Source organism: Henckelia pumila, chromosome 1 (genome assembly GCF_033568475.1).
Source record: "Henckelia pumila isolate YLH828 chromosome 1, ASM3356847v2, whole genome shotgun sequence".
Taxonomy (NCBI): Eukaryota; Viridiplantae; Streptophyta; class Magnoliopsida; order Lamiales; family Gesneriaceae; genus Henckelia; species Henckelia pumila.
In genome coordinates this window covers 118,165,689-118,187,220 of record NC_133120.1, presented here as the reverse complement: position 1 = coordinate 118,187,220, position 21,532 = coordinate 118,165,689, and the positions used below count along the sequence as shown (strand labels likewise).

Genomic DNA, 21,532 nt, shown 5'->3' with positions numbered 1-21,532 from the left:
TAGTAGCCCGATTCCTATTTAAGTTAATCAACTCCATAAACATGTTTAATTGGCCAAAACATGATTAAAAGATTTTCAATTTATTCTAAGGAGTTGAAAATCGGATTCAGGATGTTCGAAAATGGTCCAGGGTTCCAAGTATTCAAGATTTTGGAAGAATCAAACTTTAGCTAGGTTTTGATCGGTGGTTCCGATCCCTTTGCAAGCAAGAATGGAGTTTGGAAGTACCGAGCAGTTCGAAATCTCCGAATCCTATAGTATTAGACAGGGTATGGGTTTTGATTCGATGATTTGACATAAGAGAAATTGGAAGCTCCGAACTAGAGATCGGTAGGTCCGAAATGTGTCGGAAACAGTGTGTTGTCCAATCAGAGACACGCGTTCGTTGGAGGGAGTTTGAAAGAACGATCGGAAGTTCTGAAGTGTGTTCGGAAGCGCCAAATGAGAGATCGGACGTTCCGATCGAGGTCAATATATAAGGGCCAAGAGCCTCATTTTCTTCACACATTTTCCAAGTTTCTCTCTCGTTTCTAGTGGGTTTTAAGGGTTTTCAAGCGACATGTTCGAGGTCCAGGTGGTGACAAAGCGCTATCGGGATCGTAGCAGTGTTGTGCCTCGATTTTAGAGCAATTGTCATCAAAGGGCTCACTAAGAACGCAGGTATATCTCTAGACTCTGATTAGCTTCAGTGAGTAGCTATTATTCTAGTTAAGGTTTTTAGTAGCCATTTAGTTATACATGATTCTCTGCTTATAGGATTAAACTAGAGAGCCAGTATCGCTAGGTTTCTTATTCTGAGGTACAGACGTACTATCCAAGATATCTTGATTGAGTATGCATGTTCTATGTTTTCATGATTTATATGGCATATTTTATGGGCATTGATTATGTCACAAATATTATGTTGCATACATTATCACGTTGAGCCTATACTTTGATATTACCTGTAGAAGAGTTGCTCAGCCCCGAGGTTTGTGGATGGATTCCATGGTTTTGGGTCCGGTAAATCAACATATTTCTTATGGTATGGGAGCACATCCTGATGCGACGGCCCAATGTCCTACGTACCATGACGTCATTTGTTGAGCAAGAGTTTCTATCGTGATAGATTTTTGGTACCTATTCATTGGCATTTAGCATGCATAGAATGTATATATTCATACTTCATATTGAGAATTGTTAGCTCACGTCCTCGATTTTGGTTCTAGACACCCCATATTCTATGGGGCAGGACTTAGGTAGGACAGACCGGAAGATAGTGGTCGTTAAGCTGCAGCAGGGTAGATTGTACTTTACCAGGTTTATATTTGTGGAATTTAGTATTTTCAATGGGGTTGTACAACATTTATCGATATTTGTTTTGGGGTTGGTAGTTTTAGTTGAATTGTTTAAGTTTTCTCTGACTTACATTTGATTATTGCTTTATGAAATTTATTGCATGCTTAAGCTTTGTTTAGTTAGTGATTCCTGAACGGGTCACTACATTTTTGGTATCAGAGCATGTATTGAGATTTGGGATCTAGGTAAACAGTCTTGAGGTTAAAATTTTGTTATTTTATAGATGGCAGGATGTGGAGACGAGAGCCATGGGAGTGTCAGAGGATGCTGGGGAGACGATGAGGAGAGAGAGCATCCTCGGAGACACCATCACCACAAGGATGATAGGCACCGCTTTGACTTGCGTAGGTTTGTGAAAATGGCTCCTAATACATTGGAGGGCGAAAAAACTCCAGATTTCACGTAGAACTGGTTAGAGAGGATTGAGATTTGCTTCCAGGTGGACCACTGCAGAGATGAGCAGAAGATGCAGACCGTTAACTTCTTTCTGGAAGAGAGTACCCGCAAGTGGCGGAGATCTACTTCTACACCTTTTCTATTCAAACAAGGCATGGCCATTTGGGCCGAATTTCGTACAGCATTTAGAGAACTATACTTTCCTCCAGCACTCCGCCAGAAAAAGACAAATGAGCTAATGAACTTAAAGCAGGGCAACATGTTGATAGACGAGTATCAGCAGAAGTTCTTTATGTTGTTGCCTTATTGCTCGTATGTTGCCACTAGCTTAGAGGCCAAGTATGATCTTTTCCTCAGGGCCTCAACCACGAGATTCATGACCGAGTAGCTGTCAATGATGACCTAACGTCGTACGAAGTGTTGGTGAACCATTTTCGTCAAGCAGAGAACAACATCAAGCTTAAGAGGAATTTTCCTTCCTTCTGACCTGGTAACTCTTTGGGGCCTATGGGCCAGTCTTTCAAGAAGCCTAGTGCATCTTCTTCTTCAAGTTCAGGTTCGGGATTTGGTGGAGGTGTGTACCACTTTGGGAAGAAGAGAGGTCAGTGCGACAAGTGTGGGGGACTTCATCCTACCGATAGGTGCCGTGGAGTAGGAGGTGCTTCTTTCCGTTGTGGCCAGATGGGTCACGTGAAGAGAGATTCTCCTCATTCAGTTGGAGGATCAGCATCTGGCTCAGGTTTTCGAGAATCGGTTCCGTAGAGGCCGTCTGGACAGTCGGTTGGGAGCACCAACCAGAGGCCACGTATACCAAGACAAGTCTTTGTACTGAGACAAGATCAGGTTCAGAAAGAGAATGAAGAGGTTATCGCAGGTATATTTATTTTGTGCGGAATTCTCGCTTTCTTTCTCATAGATATTGATGCATTGCATTCATTCATTTCGGCACGTTTTGTTACGCGCCATAGATTGTCGTACATATCTCTAGACTTAGTATTTTCTGTATCTACCACGACTAGTCATTCGGCTTTGGTCAAGATTATAGTCTTAGGTTTTTCTTTAGATTTTGAGGGCTCTGAGTTATCGGCAAATCTTATGATTCTAGCGATGAAAGATTTTGACTGTATTTTGGGTATCGATGGTTTGACCTCTTATCGAGCTACTGTGGATTATTATCAAAAAGTTGTTCAGTTTCGTCCAGTTGAGGGAAATAGTTGGGTTTTATAGGGTGAGGAAGTGTGACCCTTGATGCCTCTGGTTTGAGCTTTGAAGGCTTGTCAGGCTTTAAAGGCGGGTGGGGAAGGCTACCTTATCTATGCGATTGATACATCCACAGGGGACATGGCTATTGAGGAGTTTCCGATAGTTTGTGAGTACCCAGATATTTTTCCAGATGAGATTACAGGGTTACCTACGGTTTGAGAAGTCGAGTTCGGGATCGAGCTTGTGCTCAAGACGACACCGATTTCTTGTGCACCTTATCGTTTGGCACCAGTAGAGTTGAGGGAGTTGCAACAACATTTGTAAGATTTGTTGGATAAGGGATATATCTGACCGAGCGTTTGACCTTGGGTAGCGCCAGTACTTTTTGTCAAGAAGAAAGATGGTTTCATGCGTCTCTGTATTGACTACAGACAGTTGAACCAAGCGACGATCAAGAACAAGTATCCTTTACCATGCATTGATGATTTGTTCGACCAACTTCAGGGTACCTCTGTGTATTCCAAGATTGACTTGTGGTCAGGGTATCATCAAGTGCGAGTTCGAGATGAGAATATTTCGAAGACTGTGTTTCGTAAGAGGTATGGTCACTATGAGTTTGTAATGATGCCTTTTGGACTGACGAATGCACCTGTAGTGTTCATGGATTTGATGAAAATGGTATTTTTCAGTTATTTGGACAAGTTCGTCGTAGTTTTTATTGACGATATTTTGATCTACTCACGTAGTGTCGATGAACATGCACAACACTTGAGGCTTGTACTGCAGATTTTCCGTGATAAGCAGTTATATGCCAAGTTCAGTAAGTACGAGTTTTGCATTGACCGAGTCGTGTTCCTTGGTCATGTTATTTCTCGAGAGGGTATCTCAGTAGACCCGAGTAAGACTGAAGCTACATTTAACTGGTCGCATCCGACGAAAACTTTAGAGATTTGTAGCTTCTTGGGTTTAGCAGGATACTATCGACGATTCATCGAGAATTTCTCACATACTGCTAGGTCGCTAATGCAGTTGATGAGGAAAGATGCACTTTTTGTCTGGTCAGCCGAGTGTGAGCATATTTTCAATGAGTTGAGTAGTCGATTAACTACCGCATCTGTTATTGCTTTACAATCAGGATCCGGAGGCTGTGTGGTTTATACAGATGCATAAATTCAAGGTCTAGGCTGTGTGCTAACACAAAATGGGCATGTGATTGCCTATGCTTCTCGACAGCTGAAGACTCACGAAGGAAACTATCCAGTGCACGATCTAGAGCTTGCAGCGATCTAATTGCACTGAAGATCTGGCGTCATTATCTGTATGGCAAGCTCTTCGAGATATTTTTAGGCCACAATAATTTGAAGTATTTGTTCACTCAGGCTTAGTTGAGCATGCGACAATGTAGTTGGATGGATCTTCTCAAGGATTACGATTGTGAGATCAAGTACCATCTAGGTTCTGCGAATCCAGTTGCAGGCGCACTTAACCGTAAGGTGAGTATTAGTGCTCTTCGCACTCGTGCAGTATCCAGTGCAGTCTAGGAATGTTGTTCATTGGGTTTCATGTTTAGACACAAGAAAGGACAACAGGGGATCCAAGTATTTTCGGTGTTAGCTGAACCAGCATTGTTTGCCCGTATCCGACAAATTCAGTTTTCGGATTTGAAAACGCAGAAACAAGCTAGGCTTGCTCAGGGAGACAACACACCTGGTTTCCATTTTCAGATGGATGAACTGTTGTGTTTGTCTATTAGAGTGGTTTTACCTGACGATTCGACGTTATGAGATGAGATTTTTTCTCAAGTCCATTGTAGTAGATTCGCAGTGCACCCAGGAAACACAAACATGTACAAAGATCTATGTACAAGGTTCTGGTGGAAAGTTTTGAAACATAGAGTTTATCAGTTTGTCTCTAAATTTCTTGTTTTTCAACAGGCCAAGGCAAAGTATCGTCGACCGGGTGGTCTGATGAAGACCTTAGAGATTTCAGAGTGGAAGTGGGAGCACGTGATAATGGATTTTATCACCCACTTGTCGATGTCCTCGAGGCAGTGTGATGCTTTTTGGGTGTTTGTGGATTGGTTGTCCAAGTTTGCACATTTTATTCCGTATAACCGCAGTTCAATTTTGAACGCATGACGAAGTTGTAAATCCAGGAGATCGTGCGATTTCATGGAGTAACGTTGAGCATTGTCACTGATAGAGATCCGAGGTTCACTTCACAATTTTGGGGTAGCTTTAAGCGAGCATTGGATACTACTTTGAGTTTGAGTACTGCATATCACCCAGAGACTGACGGTCAGTCCGATAGGACTATTCGCACATTATAATATATACTGAGGACTTCTGTAATAGATTTTGGGTTATCCTGGCAGGATCACTTGCCGATGATAGAGTTCGCATACAACAATAGCTATTATCGCAGTATTGACATGACACCAATTGACGCTCTGTATGGTCGTCGTTGTCGGACGCATTTATTTCTGGATGAGGTAGGGGAGCGACGGTCGAAGGATTGGAATTGACCAAAAATATCATGGAGAAAGTTGAGTTGATCAAGAAGAGAATCAGGACTGCGCAAGAAAAATAGGCCAGTTATGCCAACACCAAGGGCATACCATTGCATTTTGAGGCGGGAGAACATGTTTTCTTGCGAGTATCGCCTTTTTGAAAGATGATGATCAGGGTCGGTCAGAAAGGAAAGTTAGCGCCTAGATTAATTGGTCCGTTCGAATACTAAAGAAGGTTGGAGATATGGCATACCATTTGGCATTAGCACTGTATCTCTCTAGCATTCACAATGTGTTATACGTATCGTTACTCCGTCAGTATATTGCAGATGAGTCGCACATTCTGCATCCGATTGAGGTCCAGCGAGAGCACAGTTTGTAGTACGTGGAAAGACCACTCAGGATTCTCAACAAGAAGGACAGGGTGCTTCGAAATAAGCGAATTCCTCTAGACATGGTTCAGTGGCAGCGTCAAGTCACTGAAAAGGTGACTTGGGAGTTAAAAATTCGTATGCGTTCAGAACACCCGGAGTTGTTTTGATTGTGATTTTTCCTTTGTACAATTAAATAGTAATTGTAATTACAGTATTGTTTTGTTTCCAATATTGTTTTATTTCGATTATCTTGGTCTGGATTTCGGGAACGAAATCGCTTAAGTGGGGGAGAATGTAGTAGCCCAATTCCTACTTAAGTTAAACAACTGCCTAAATGTTTTTAATTGGTCAAAACATGACTATGGGATTTCAAATTGAGTCTAAGGAGTTGAAAATATTCAGAACGTTCGAAAATGGTTTGAAGTGTTCAAAGTGTTCAAGAGTTCGGAAGGTCCGAACTCTAGCTAGGTTTAGATTGGTGGTTCCGATCCCTTTGAAAGTGAGATTGGAGTTCGGAAGTACCAAGAAGTTCAGAAGCTCCGAATCCTTCACTGTCAGACAAGGTATGGGTTTTCATTCGATGATTTGACAAAGAGAGTTCGGAAGCTCCGAACTAGAGATCGTTAGGTCTGAACTGTGTCCGCAGCAGTGTGTTGTCCAATCAGAGACATGCGTTCGGAGGAAGGAGCTCGAAATAACGATCGAAAGTTCTGAAGTGCGTTCGGAAGCGCCGAACGAGAGATCGGAAGTTGTGATCGAGGTCTATATATAGAGGTCGAGAGCCTCATTTTCTTCACACATTTTCCAAGTTTCTCTCTCATTTCTAGTCGGGTTTTCAGGCGACGTATTTGAGGTCCAGGCGGTGACAAAGAGCTGCCGGGATCGTAGCAGTGTTGTGCCTCGAGTTTAGGGTAATCATCGTCAAAGGACTGACTATGGACGCAAATATATCGCTAGACTCTGATTAGCTTCAGTGAGTAGTTATTAGTCTAGTTAAGGATTTTAGTAGACGTTTAGTGATACATGATTGTTTGCTTATAGGCTTGGACTAGAGAGCCAGTATCGCTAGGTTGCTTATTCTGAGGTACGTACGTACTATCCAAGATATCCTGGTTGATTATGCATATTCTATGTTAGCATGATTTATATGGCATATTTTATGTGCATTGATTATGTCACGAATATTATGTTGCATATATTATCACGTTGAGTCTATACCTTGATATTAGCTGTAAAGGGGTTGCTCAGCCCCTAGGTTTTGTGGATGGATTCCATGGTTTTGGGTCCAGTAAATCCACGTATTTTTTATGGTATGAGACTACCTCCTGATGCGATGGCCCAATATGCTACATACCATGACACCATTTGTTGAGAAAGATTTTCTACCGTGATAGGTTTTTGGTATCCATTCATTGACATTTGGCATTCATAGCATGTGTATACTCATACTTCGTACTGAGTATTGTTAGCTCGTGTCCTCAGTTTTGGTTCTGGACACCCCATTATACGGGGCAGGACTTAGGTTGGATGAACCGGGAGGTAGCGGTCATTGAGCTGTAGCAGGGTGGATTGTACTATACTAGGTTTATATTTGTGGAATTTAGTATTTTCTAGGGGAGCAAACGAACCGAATCGAGGCTCGAATTTGGCTCGATAAGAGTATATTCGAGTTTGAGCTCGATTCGAAGCTCGATAATTTCAAATATTTTGGCTCGAGCTCGGCTCAAAATGAAGCTCGAGTTCAAGTTCGGCTCGAAACATTCGAACCTGTTCGTGAACTATTGCTCGGATATTATGGTTCGAAAAGCTCGAAATGTATGAAAATGTTTGAAATGTATATATATTTATTATATAATTATATTATATTAATTAAATATTAAGGCTCGTGAACTATTTGCGAACTATCGAACATAATAATTTCGGCTCAAGATCGGCTCGAAAAAAAGTTCGAACATGTTCGAATTCGGCTCGAGCTCGATAAGTTCGATTACGAATCAAATATTTATCGAGCGGACTCGTAAAGCTCACGAACTGGCTCGATTTGTTTGCACCCCTATTTTCGATGGGGTTGTATAACATTTATCGATATTTATTTTGGGGCCGGTTGTATTCTTGTCGGTAGTTTTAGTTGAAATGTTTAAGTTTCCGCTGGTTTAAATTTGATTATTGCCTTAAGATATTTATTGCATTTTTAAGCTTTGTTAGTTAGTAATTCCGGGACGGGTTACTACACCCACCAAATGGGGTGTCCAAGAAACACAATAACATGGACTAGAGTGAACTACGCTCAGAACGTAAAGCACGAGTAAACATACTGATATGATGCATGCAAAATGAATGACTAGGTACCTGGGTATACCGATCAATCCTGCTCAGACTGAAGCCAAGGTATGATTAGTACCATCGGGGACTCAAACCACTAGGTAACTCCCTCACTCCAAACCGGATGTGGATCTAAATTGTCCATGAACACTGACCCATCGGCCACCGTGACTCTCAGTGTCTAACCGTCCGAAAACAAGGGCTGCGCGACCCTACTGGAAAGGCCTATCTCGAAGGATACATAGGCTCAACATGATATATACACATGCAACATAATATATCAAATCAGTAAAACATAGATCATGACACATAATATGCAACACATAAGCATGCATACTCGCTGGCTATCTCAGTTAGTACATTACGTACCTCAACAACTATACTAGATCAATGTATAGGCACTACCATCCAACACTACAAATCAAGATAATTATGTCTCACTAATACTGATCTAAAAGTCTTAACTAAGCTAATAGATGCTCTCGAATACCAATAGATATCTCAGACTATGCATGCGTCCGTTGACCCTCGAGTTTAAAGCTAAAACACTAAGAATATAATTTGATGCATACTCAAACACATCCAAACACACACTAATTATGAGGATTTCGGCCCCTATTTATAGACAAGGGTTCGGAAGCTCCGATCCCTGGTTTGGAAGCTCCGAACTCCCACTTCGAAAGCTCCGATCTGCATGTTTTTTCACGTGTTTACACATACTTGACACATAGATAGTGCGCATGTTCTAACTCTTTTGTCGCTCCGATCTCACGTTCGGAGTCCATGTTCGGACCTTCCGAATTACTCGAGCCAAGTTTGCTCTGAACCATTTTTGGACATTCGGAGTCGATTACTGGGTCCGTTTGAACATAAAAAAATTCTTTAAACAAGTTTTACTATTCTAAACATGTTTAACCAACTTAAATTTAAATCAGATATTGGGTTACTACATATATTTACAAAGAAAGTAATATTTTTAACATAAAAACTAATATTTTTTATGGATAAGATCGAATAAAAGACTAATCTACAAAATTTATATGTAAGATCATTTCATAATAGTTTGTGTTAGTATACAGGATTGCATGGAGAGAACTCATCAAATAAAAGAAGTTTAAATATACATATAACATAATATATACCTATATTAAAGTGTGCGATTAGCTTCTATTATTTTGAGTTTTTATTTGAAACTAATATATGCAAAGCCGATTACTCAGGAAAGCCGAAAAATTCATGAATTAGAATAAGATGTTGTCTGCAATCTCAAAAAAAGTGATTATCGATTTTTCGTTAGAAAATTATCTAAGCATGTGTAGACCGATCGAGGGGCTCATGATCATGCTCTCAAATAAACTTTTGACCTTTTTTGTAATAAATTTGAAAATTTTAAATTTTATTCTTTAAACCTTGAGTTTGAGCGAGTTTGAGCCCCGATGTAAGTCATTGGCGCCACATAAATGTGAGCTGAAGAAATTTTTAATGAAGTAAATAAGTAACTATGATACTTCATTTAGAAAATATATATTTTGATAAGATGAAGCTTGTGTAGAAATTTGAAATGATTTTTAATGAAGTAATAAGTAACTATGATACTTCATTTAGAAAATATTTTGATAAGATGAAGCTTGTGTAGAAATTTCAAATGACTTTAAATTTTGATTACGTAGAAACATGTTATTAATAAATAAGACTTCTGATATATTAATGTGCATCTTATTATTCATACGGTACAACAATTAAGCGCAATGGAGTCCTAAAAGAGGTGTCCGAGCTCGTAGAGTAAGTATACACTGGATCAATAGTCAGGAGACTTTATCAACACTTTTTTGGACGAGTCGCATAGGACTTGCCTAGTAAATTTATCTCTTTAATGTGGTTTGCAGACTATTATGTTAAACTGAAGAATTACTCAATATACATCTAAAGATAACGGTTGCAGATTCATAACTCATTAAAAAAAAATTAAGCGCAGTGGATAAACTTCAATTAATTATCATCGGGCTCATGACATTCCTTTGTCCAACTTTTTTTCCCCCCAAGGAACTTCTGTCCAATGAAAAGTTTTAATGAAGAAAAAAAAAACTTTTTAGTGCTAGAAAAAAATATTTAAAATGTGAGGTCTCTATGGAGGGTTTTTTCACAGTTTACTTTAAAAATAAAAATAAAATTTTAATTTAAGGTAAATATAAATAGGTTATTTTTTTACCATAACACGACGTGTGTATAGGCGTGATAAAATCCTAATCACGCCCAAAAAAATGGCGTGTCTTCATTTTTTATTTTTTTTAAAAAACCAAGTCACGCCACTCAAAGTGGTGTGACTTGATTGATTTATTAATGTTAAAAAAATAATATTAGTCACTCAAATTGTTAATCACGCCGACATAATAATAACTAGCATATGTGTACATCCGTTTTGTGTGACAAAAATTTTGATTTTTTTTAATAAAATTAATTTTTTTAAAAAAAATTAATAAATTTATGTGAACAAAAAATGAATGTTTCTTGGATTAAATATTAGTCATAAGTCTAGCTACGAGGAATAGTTAAAAGACCATGAATTAATATTTTTTTAGTTTATTTCCCACCATTTTTTTTCAAATAATTTGAAATTCAAATTAAGGCCATAACAAGAGACCAAGTGTGTTTCTCTAAGGTCTTCTCACTTAATAAATAAGTATAGATAATAACAATAATAACACTTTTCTCCATCTCTCACGATGAAAAAGATATATCAATTAGAAGTGTTCAGAATAGACCAAATTGAGTCAAATTATTACAGCAACCCAATTGTTAAGATCCGTTGTATATCAACTAAAAATTGATGGAAAAATTATTTTATCATCAATAATATTCATGATACAATCGTTTGTTAAGTTGTTAAATCATTTTTCAATATATATCACAAATATGACTTAAAATTGACTTTTACGATTGTTGCAATATTTTTGTTGGCAAACGTACGAGATATTTGGGGAAATGGACTCAGTTAAATATTTTTTTTAAAAAAATGACATTCCCCAGTGATTTAAATTACACTAAAAAAGGTCATTTTTTTAAAAAACAATGTTTGACCGATGTTAGATAACAGAATACCCTCAAACGTACGATATGCAAAGTTTAATTATTATCTAACATCGGTCAATCTTTTTTAAAGAAAATGACCTCCTCTCTCTAGTGTATTTCAAATAAACTTGGAGAGGTTAATTTTTTTTAAAAAAAAAAAGGTTTGACCTAGTCTGTTTCCTCAAATATCCCTATTTTATTTTTTATTATATATATATATATATATATATATGTATCTATATTTATCAATGTTCAATTATAAACAACAAACATTTAATAAAATATTAAAATACAAAATTATCTATTTTTTAACAACAAAAATAAATTAAAATAAGCTCAAATACGATTAAAATACCATTTTTAACAAAGTTTGAATTCCTAAATAATCATATATATATATATATATACATATAAAAAAAATTTACACATAAGAAATAAATTTTTTTTTTTGGAAAGCACGAACCCAAAAATTTTGTTTAAAGAGAGCACAACCGTCCGAGAAGTTTTTCTTTTATTTTTTACACGTTCAATTTGTCAATTGTCTCATGATCCAATACTACACCAAACCAATTGTTAAGTTTCGTTTTATATCAATTAAAAAATGAGTAAATATTTATTTTATCATCAATAATAATCATGATACAATCATTTGATAAGTTGTTAAATAATTTTCAACATATACAAAAAATATGACTTAAATAAAAATATTATAATTTATAGCCACCAAACAACGATAGATTTTTTGTGGATCGGCCCATCTCGTCCCGCTTGACGGGTCGAGGGTAGGCCGGCCACCATCTCGACAGGCTGAGAAATTTCAACTCAATTCAATCGAGTGGGTTAGGGGTTAACTAATTATTATAATAATTTTTAATTATTTAATAAAATATGATACATATCAAATTATTATTATTATTATTATTATTATTATTATTATTATTATTATTATTATTTCAGCCCTGATTAGCAATTTGAGGCATGACTAATATAATAAAAATAAAGACACGCCATTCATTTGGGCGTGATTAGAATCTTAATCACGCCTTTCTAGACGGCGTGTTACGTTAATTCATGGTCTTTTAAATATTTCTCGTAGCTAGACTTATGACTAATATTTAATCCAAGAAACATTCATTTTTTGTTCACATAAATTTATTAATTTTTTTAAAAAAATTAATTTTAATAAAAAAAAACAAAATTTTCGTCACACAAAACGGGTGTACACATATGCTAGCTATTATTATGTCGGCGTGATTAACAATTTGAGTGACTAATATTATTTTTTTAACATTAATAAATCAATCAAGTCACACCACTTTGAGTGGCGTGACTTGGTTTTTAAAAAAAAATAAAAAATGAAGACACGCCATTTTTTTGGGCGTGATTAGGATTTTTCACGCCTATACACACGGCGTGTTACGGTAGAAAAATAACCTATCCATTTTTACCTTAAATTAAAATTTTATTTTTATTTTTAAAGTAAACTGTGAAAAAACCCTCTCTATGGATGTCCGATGATAAAATAGTTGAGTGTTTAATTAATGGATGATCATGAAATCGATTCTCTTATTGACACTCTTTGGAACGAGCCTCATGTAAAAGACTTGCATAATGTGATTTACCTGATTAATGTGATTTATATCCCAAAAGTTTATCCATTGTGCATTGAAAGATACTGAATATGAGTGATTAATGTGATTTATATCCCAAAAATTTATCCAATGTGCATTGAAGGAATATGAGTGATTAATGTGATTTATATCCCAAAAATTTATCCATTGTTCATTGAAGGATACTGAATATGAGTGATTAATGTGATTTAAATCCCAAAAGTTTATCCATTGTGCATTGAAGGATTCTGAATATGAGTTCTTAAGTAAATATATATATATATATATATGATAAAATAATGTAACTTAAAATTTTTATTTCCCAAAAAACTCATAGAGTTGGAATTTTTATTATACTATCCAAAAAATGTAATTTTTTTTTAAAAAAATCATACATATTATTTATTTATTTATTTTACTTGAACCATTTGCACATACAATAAGAGTTTAAGACCAGGGCGTTAGATAGAGATGATATAAAATAATATTCTTAATATTTATTTCTGTTTTTGTAAAACATGTGAAATATAATAATAGTAGTACATAATTTTCATTTCCAATTATAATAATATAAATATAATATTTATTCACAAAAATTGTTGGCATAATATCTCACTAATTAATTTTTGTAAAGAGAATACTTTATTCGATCGATTTTAAAGAAAAATAACTATATAGAGAATAAATGAACATACATATTATATCGTATTGGACTCCTTATATTTTTCCTTTGCCTTTTCTGTGCAGAGCTCTGAATAAGGAATCCACCTCTGTCTCGCACCCCCGCCTAGATGTGTGTATATATATATATCTCCAAGAAACTTATTCATTCACAGAAAAACACACACACACACACACAAAATCAGATATTAATATAAATGAATGTCTGAATATATATCTGTGTATATATTGAAGGAAGAAGAAGCAGCAGCAGAGGGAAAATAAGAAAGAAGCATTGAAAAATGGGAGCAGCAACAATATATACACATGATAGAGATACCATCACACACTTTACACACACACACCGATCTGCGTAGCATTACAGAACCAACTCAGCACCAACCCTTCGTCCGCCTTCATTCAACAGTACTACAATCACCCACCTGCACACACAGTCACAGAGAGAGAGAGAGAGAGAGAGAGAGAGAGATACACACACAAATAGATACATATATACGTATATATCTATCTCTGTATCTCTCTTCTTTGGCTCTACACGGAGTTTGTTTCGTGTTCCATATGAAAAGATTATCAGTATTTCCAACGACACCCCACTTTCCTTGCAAAACCCACAACACGCTCCTCTCCCTCTCCCTCTCCTTTTCAAATAAATCCACCTCCAGGTGGGCCCGGATGCAGTCCACGGATATCGATTCCGCCACCACTTCTGCCACCCTCCGCCGCCACATGAAAATTATCGTCATCATGGGCCCGACCGGCTGCGGTAAATCCAAGCTTTCCGTCGATTTGGCGGCCAGATTTTTTCCCGATTCGGAAATCATAAACTCCGACAAAATCCAAGTTTACAGTGGGCTCGACATTACCACTAACAAAATCCCATTATGGGAACGTAAGAACGTCCGCCACCATTTACTCGGGGAGTTCGAGTCATCCGATTCGCACCCGGAGTTCACTCCCTCCGATTTCCGCCGCACCGGGGCAGCAGTCATTTCGCAGATTGTTTCCCGAAGAAGAATACCCTTCATAGTCGGGGGTTCCAACTCGTTCATCTATGCCTTGTTGGCGAAAAAATACAACCCAGATGTGGATGTATTCGGCGATTTTAACTCGGATGTGGACTCGGTCTTCTGTAAGGAACTTCGCTACAGGTGCTGTTTCATTTGGGTCGACGTTTCTTCCGGCGTATTGAATCAGTATTTAATCAAACGGGTAGACGACATGCTCGATTCAGGGATGTTGGAGGAATTAGCAGAGTATTTCCTTCATCCCGAGTCGAACTCAGTGAGCAAATGCGGGCTGAAGAAGGCGATCGGGGTCCCGGAGTTCCAGAAGTACTTCGAGAATGGTGAATCGGGGATAGACGAAATGGAGAAGCAGGCGGCGTACGAGGAGGCGGTGAGGGCAATCAAGGAGAACACCTGTCAGCTGGCGAAGAGGCAGGTGGGGAAAATCCTGCGCTTGAGAGACGAGGCCGGGTGGGAGTTGAAAAGGGTGGACTCGACGGCGGCGTTTATGGCGGCGATGGGCGGCAGGAGGGCGGCAGAGAATTGGGAAAGACAGGTGTTGGAGCCAAGCGTGAAGATTGTGAAGCGGTTCTTGATGGAGTAGGTTTTCCAGCTATTCCCAGCTCTCTCTCATGTTTGTTGGAGCAGAAATTTCCATTTTGTTTGGGGTCCTCAAATTTAATTTCTCTATTCTTGTGGTGTAGAATTTTAAATAAGGGATTTCGAGGGGGTGGATTGATATATTTTGGTCTGGCCGGGCCAACCATCAGGGGCGACCGATTTTGTGGCGATAGGCCGCCTTTCAGTTCTTAGAGAAAATGTAGATTTTTTTCCACTAAAACTTTTCATGTACATTTTTTGCTAAATTATAAGTACACAAAATGGAACCAAATACATTATTGTTTTTTTTTGTGTAGTTTGTGGGTCGTATTTGTTTATTTGAATTTTTTTTTTGCCTTAAAAGTTTGAAATTAAAAAAAAAAAAAAAAAAAAAAAAGATCACTTTCGCTAGTGGCCTCCTAGGCCTTGCATTGAATGCAAAGGTACAAAATTTGCCTTTTGGTGATTGATGGCATAAATTTTTAACCTGCTATCCGACTGCTTGTCTTGTCTTTTTGCAAAGGTACAATTTTTTAAGCTCTCAAACGTACGATGATTTAGTTTTTGTTTTTGTTTTAATTTATTTTTCGCTAAGTACCCAATGTGAATGGGACAAATATATTTCAAGAAAACTTTGAATTTTATATGCTTTGATGCGGCAAATTGTTTTCCTAAATTGATAGTATATTTTATTTTCCAGTAAACTAGATTTTCTCTCGACTAAATCCAATTCTGGTCACGAGAATTCGTCTTTAATTACTAGTGGGGTGAAGTTTCGAGTTAGAGATGATATAAAATCAATGTCGAGAAAATACAAAAGTGAAAGTATTGGTGTCAAAAATGTTTGAAAGTGGGAAATTCTTAAATTTAAAAACCAGTGGAATGAATCTAAGTTGGTGAACAGTCAAGTCAAAGTGCGGGTGATTCTAATTTCTACATGAGATTCACGAGGCAGAAATGACTCAGGCGAAAGCCTTTAAAAGATACAAAATGAATATATTTTTGAGCTTTACACCAATATCGAACTCTTATTGAGTCTTATTCAATGGAACGACGATGCGGCGTTGCTAAATTACGGCTCATATTTCAAAATGTCATTTGATTTTTAGTGTTAAGTCTTGAAAATAGTTCATTCTAATATATATATACACATCGATTGGTAGATATTGTTTAACTAATGTATTGTGTCCCATGGCTATTATAGATTTTAGACATTCGGAAACCAAATTATGTATTGCTGGAGGGAGAGTTTACATTATGTACTCCCAATGTCTTATGAACTTTACATATACAAAATCACTTGAAAACAAATATATATTTGTTTTCAAGTGATTTTGTACCCAAAAAAAAACATCAAAAGTTCTTATTTGCATGTGATATAGAATCACCTTATTCGTGCAGACATTCTATTGTGTATTAATGGAAGAGAAAAGTGGTCCTGAGTCTGTGTAATATCAAATATTGAGGGTGCCTTAATTTCATGCTTTTTATGAGCAAAGGCTATTCTCCTCGTTGTCACGTCAAAATAACAGTGGAAACTAAATTAAAAAAAGGACATGCCTTCTGCCCATTAATCATTCTTTTTTCTGATTAATTAATTAATTATTCAATTAAGTTAGTGTTTGCAACCTCTAAAAATAAGTGATTATGAATATTTTTTATTAACAATTTTTTAAGAAAAAAAATTCATAATCACTTATTTTTAGAGGTTGCAAACACTACCTAAAATAATTAACTACCATCTACTAAATAAATATGTAATTTACTTGGTGGTTGTTGGGCTCAACGGCTGACGATTATTTGGCTATTCTCGAAAATTAAAATTTAATGAAGGCGCCTAAAGGTTACTATAAAATTTTTGTTTTTTTATGACGTAGAAACCCGCAACCACTACATTTCGTTGCACACTAGGTAAAACCTCCCCCCCCCCCCTCCTCCTCCTCCTTTTTAATTGTAATGGTGTGAAGTACATTGTCTTAAAATTAATATCACGATAAAATCCAAAATGTTAATCATAAGTTTTTAATAGAAACGTCAAAAAAAATATAATTTGGGTATGGTACGTTTAGTGTGGATGATAAAAGAATCATTGGTAGAGGTCTCAAAATGGGTGAGTGGGGTGGGCCGGCCCACAACCCGTCGTAATCTACCATTAGGCGGGGTGGGGCGGGCTGGCCCACCTTTTAGGCGGGTTGGGAAACCACCAACCCAACCCAACCCAACCCATCTATTTTAGATGGCGGGGCGGGCCAACCCGACGGGCTCACGTGTAAACTGGCGGGTTTTTGCAGGTCAACCCGCAACCCATCACAACCCACCATTAGGCGGTGCCGTGCGGGCCGGCCCACCTTTTAGGCGGGTTAAGAAATTGTCAACCCAACCCACCAATTTTATATGGCAGGGTGAGCCAACCCAACGTACCTAACCCATTTTGACACCTTTAATCATTGGTTGCATAACTCACACTTAATCTATACATCAAACTTTATATGATTAATTACTACATAAAAATAATATTTTATGTTTAACGTATTTTTTTATGATTCCATTGCCTATTCAAAAGGTATTTGAAGAAAAAAAAAGTGAAACTAAAAAAATAACAAGTTGGGGTATTAGTCTTTGTTGTAATTCCAATATTAACCTATTTTTGGGTGTTTTTTTTTTAAAAAAAATTATGGATATGGAAAAGTGAAAACTATCTCAAAAATCATTTATGCATAGGTTAAATAAAAAAAATATTAAAATATATTGGACTAAAAGATATTTTGTAAATTCACGTAGAATGACGTATAATACGTAGGGATGAGAAAAAATACCAAATTTTTGATATATCAAGGCTATCGTACCGAGAAAATATCGAATTTCTGGTATACCTAAGATTTTGGTATGGTAACGGTATAAAATTTGAAAATTTCGATAAACACAGTAATACTTAAATAATATATAAAATTATAAAATATATAATATTTTTAAACAATATAGTTATAAATCTAAAAAAATATAAGATATAAAACAATATATATCGATATCGTACCAAAATCTCGGTATACCGTAAAATTTCAGCACAATCGGTATACTAGTTATATACCGAAAACTGGAATGCTGAAAGTTTCGATACGATATTGATATAAAAAAATTTTACACCATAATTTTCGATACGGTAGTCGATATATCACCCCTAAATTTATACATACATAAATACGAGGATATATAGTGCTGGGATTGTCGGTGATAATAAGGTTTGTCAACCGTCAATTGTGCGGAAATGAATGTACCCGCGGGAGAACATTTGTTTAAGGTGTCGCCAATGGGATCCCACTCCAGTACCCCAAATCTTATCCTTTTATAATATTTATTCTCATTCTTTATATTATCAATTGTAGGAAACGAACATATACCTTGATTTAAAATAAGTAGTTCAGATTTTGTAAAGACATATCATTAACTCAAAAAAATACAAGCACTTGATAAGATCAGACAATCTAACTTGTATTGTACACATGGACGCACGTTTAAAGAAATCTCATAAAGTAAAGTAGAATTAAATCTATCACCTCTGGTTGATCAATGTTAGCACGATGATATTACTTAAACACTACATCAAACGATTCAATTTTAATCTATATACGTGAGGTTCATATATTTTCATAAATCTCACTTATATAAATCAATTTTGAAATATTAAATTTTGCATTAACGTACAACCTTACGCTAACATTAACTTGACTACTCACTCCTTCTGACTTTTAGAATACACATGAAAGATAGCAAGTCTAAGTAGAGATATATATGTCTATTTTTTTTATAAAAAAAAGTAATTTTTACATAAAAAGTGATTTTTTTATGAGTTGGGTCGGGTTAGAGATATATCTCACAACCGTGAGACAATTTCATACAGGTTTTATATTTTTTTTTATATGAGTAAGTCTCTTGTAAGACGGTCTCACAGACTTATATCCGTAAGACAGGTCGACCCAATCTATACATATAGTGAAAAATAATACTTTTGATGTAAAAAATATTACTTTTTCATGAATTGTATCGGAGATCCGTCTCACAAAAATGTACTTTTTCTCCACGTTTCACTAATAATAATCTTATTAGATCGATCTATCTCTAAGCCACCATTTGATGCGTATTTGAAAACATTGATTGTTAATTTTTTTTTTACATGCATCGTTTTGTTTCATCAGGTCGGTTCGAGTTTTACATTAATAACCCTGTATTATTTACCTTTTGTTGTCTCATACAAGAACCAAATAGAGTCTAATATAAAACTCAGGCTCTAAAATAATGGTTATTAGGCCTGTTTGGTATAAAAATTAAGTGAAGTCTATTTTATGTGGATTGGAATCATATATATAATTGCCTGTACCCCATTGTAGATATACCGTTTCGCCAACACCAAGAAGGGTCGTAATTGAATTATTTAGACTGCGTTTTTGGAAACTTTGATTGAAACAATATAAACTTCTGCAGCCTCATCTCCATATTTTGGGGTCATTTTCTATTTAACATTCAATAACAAGTTTCAGGCCTAATAAATTCTTCAAGCTTTAATTTTCCCAACAAGATACTAATTAAGTGGGGACCTGACTCCTAGGACACAACTTTCTTCACATTTTATTCGTTCAAAACAATTCAAAATCAATTTAAAATTATCTTGTTTGGTTTGTTTATTTTAAAATCTATTACTTAAGATCGTCAAATTAACAACAGAATATTTCCCGAATTTTTTTTTGCTTGTTTATTTTATTTTTTTATCATTATTTTTAGGGTTTTTATTTTTGGAGTAATTAAAAGGGTTGTGAGGTTTCAGAATGGCTGATGATTTGGGATGATTGATGCGGACTTTATATAATAAAGCACACCTATTGAATGAAGCGTGTAAAGGAAATGAAAATGAATATAAGTCCCAATCATAGGTTTTGCATTCAAAATTTATGTGCATTTATACAGCTCATCCAGGATTGGGATATGGAGATGGGCACTCTCTGTAAATATCCATTCTTTTATATATATCTCAACCACCTTGCGATGTTATATTTTTTTTCGCATCAAGTTTCAAATTTGGATATAACATTTTATTTTTTTTTTGTTGGGAGTCTTCATTCATGATAACCAACTTATTTTTAGTCGAATAATATGGTACTGCAGCATAGCATAGCAATGCATTGCATTGCACAATTATAAATCTAACGGTTTTAGAGTGTACAATACGTGTTGTGCATAATAGAGGATCCGAGTTCATTAAACATGAAACGTGAACAAAATATTATTTTATGGGCTAAAATAAGATTGAATTAATTAGAATTCGACGAAGAATTAGATACCATTTATATTTGTTTGGTACATACTCTAAACTAAAGTTTAAACATAAGTAATGTTAATTACTCCATTCGTCCCAAATACATTGTCCTATTTTGTTTTTCACACAAATTAAAAAAAATTTATTGAGAAAATAAATTTTATATAAACTTTCTATTTTATTTCTATTTAATATATTAAAAAATGATTGCACAATTTTCAAGGTGTAATTAATAGGGGTATACTAGTAAAAACGTGTGAAAAAATATTACTAAATATGGTATATGACTATATATTTGGAACAAATAAAAAAGAAAACGCGCACAATATAATTGGGATGGTGGGAGTATATATGAAAGTGGAAATAAATGATTCATTAATATTTCATTTTCTCGCCAAGATAAATTCTCCAATAATTGTTGAAAAATTTGTCTTTACCAAGAAGAAATTAAAGCTGCTTCGAGTGCATGTCTATAAGAATGACCCAACCACATCGTTTGGCTCAACTTGGACATGCCTGTTTAGGTGTCTTAAACAATGTTTTATATTATTTCTAAGCCCACACGAACCCAAATCTGTTAATAAATAAATTAAGAAATGCTGAGCCACGAGAAAGAGATCCCAAGAAGTTACAAAAGAGTGCAAAGACAAAAATATTGGGAAGAGAGCGAATGAGTGGCCTTGGAAGCATCGTGTCGCCAAGTATTTTTTTATTTAAAATAATAAAAATTTACATTGGTTCAATTTATTTGAAATTGTTTTGGTAAATGTTTATGTGATGATCCGTGTAACCCATATAATTTATATGAGCGATCATAAAAAAATAATATAGGTGGTTCCATTTGGGCTGTTGGATTTATATATATGAATAATATGATTAAGCATCAACCTCCTTATCGAAATTTATATTTTGTGATAGTGATATAACTCAATCATTTTTTTAACCGTGAAAGAATGGCAATCACTTTATTTCTATTAATTTTTCAACAAGGAAAAATATTTCCCCGACGAATTTTCTAAACTATGAGCTAATTTGGATACAAAAGTTACAACTTAAAAAGTCGCTTAAAATAAATACAAGTAGAAACAGAAACCAAAAAGTCAAAAAATTTTAGCTTT

At 35.7% G+C, this 21,532-nt stretch overlaps 1 protein-coding gene across 1 annotated transcript; it reads left to right on the top strand.

The window, feature by feature from the left end:
- The first annotated feature begins 13,584 nt into the window (after positions 1 to 13,584).
- On the top strand, positions 13,585 to 15,393 carry LOC140875316 (adenylate isopentenyltransferase-like). Its single transcript, XM_073278976.1, has one exon. The coding sequence runs from the start codon at positions 13,809 to 13,811 to the stop codon at positions 15,108 to 15,110; it is 1,302 nt and encodes a 433-aa protein (XP_073135077.1). The 5' UTR covers positions 13,585 to 13,808; the 3' UTR covers positions 15,111 to 15,393.
- Positions 15,394 to 21,532: the final 6,139 nt, after the last annotated feature.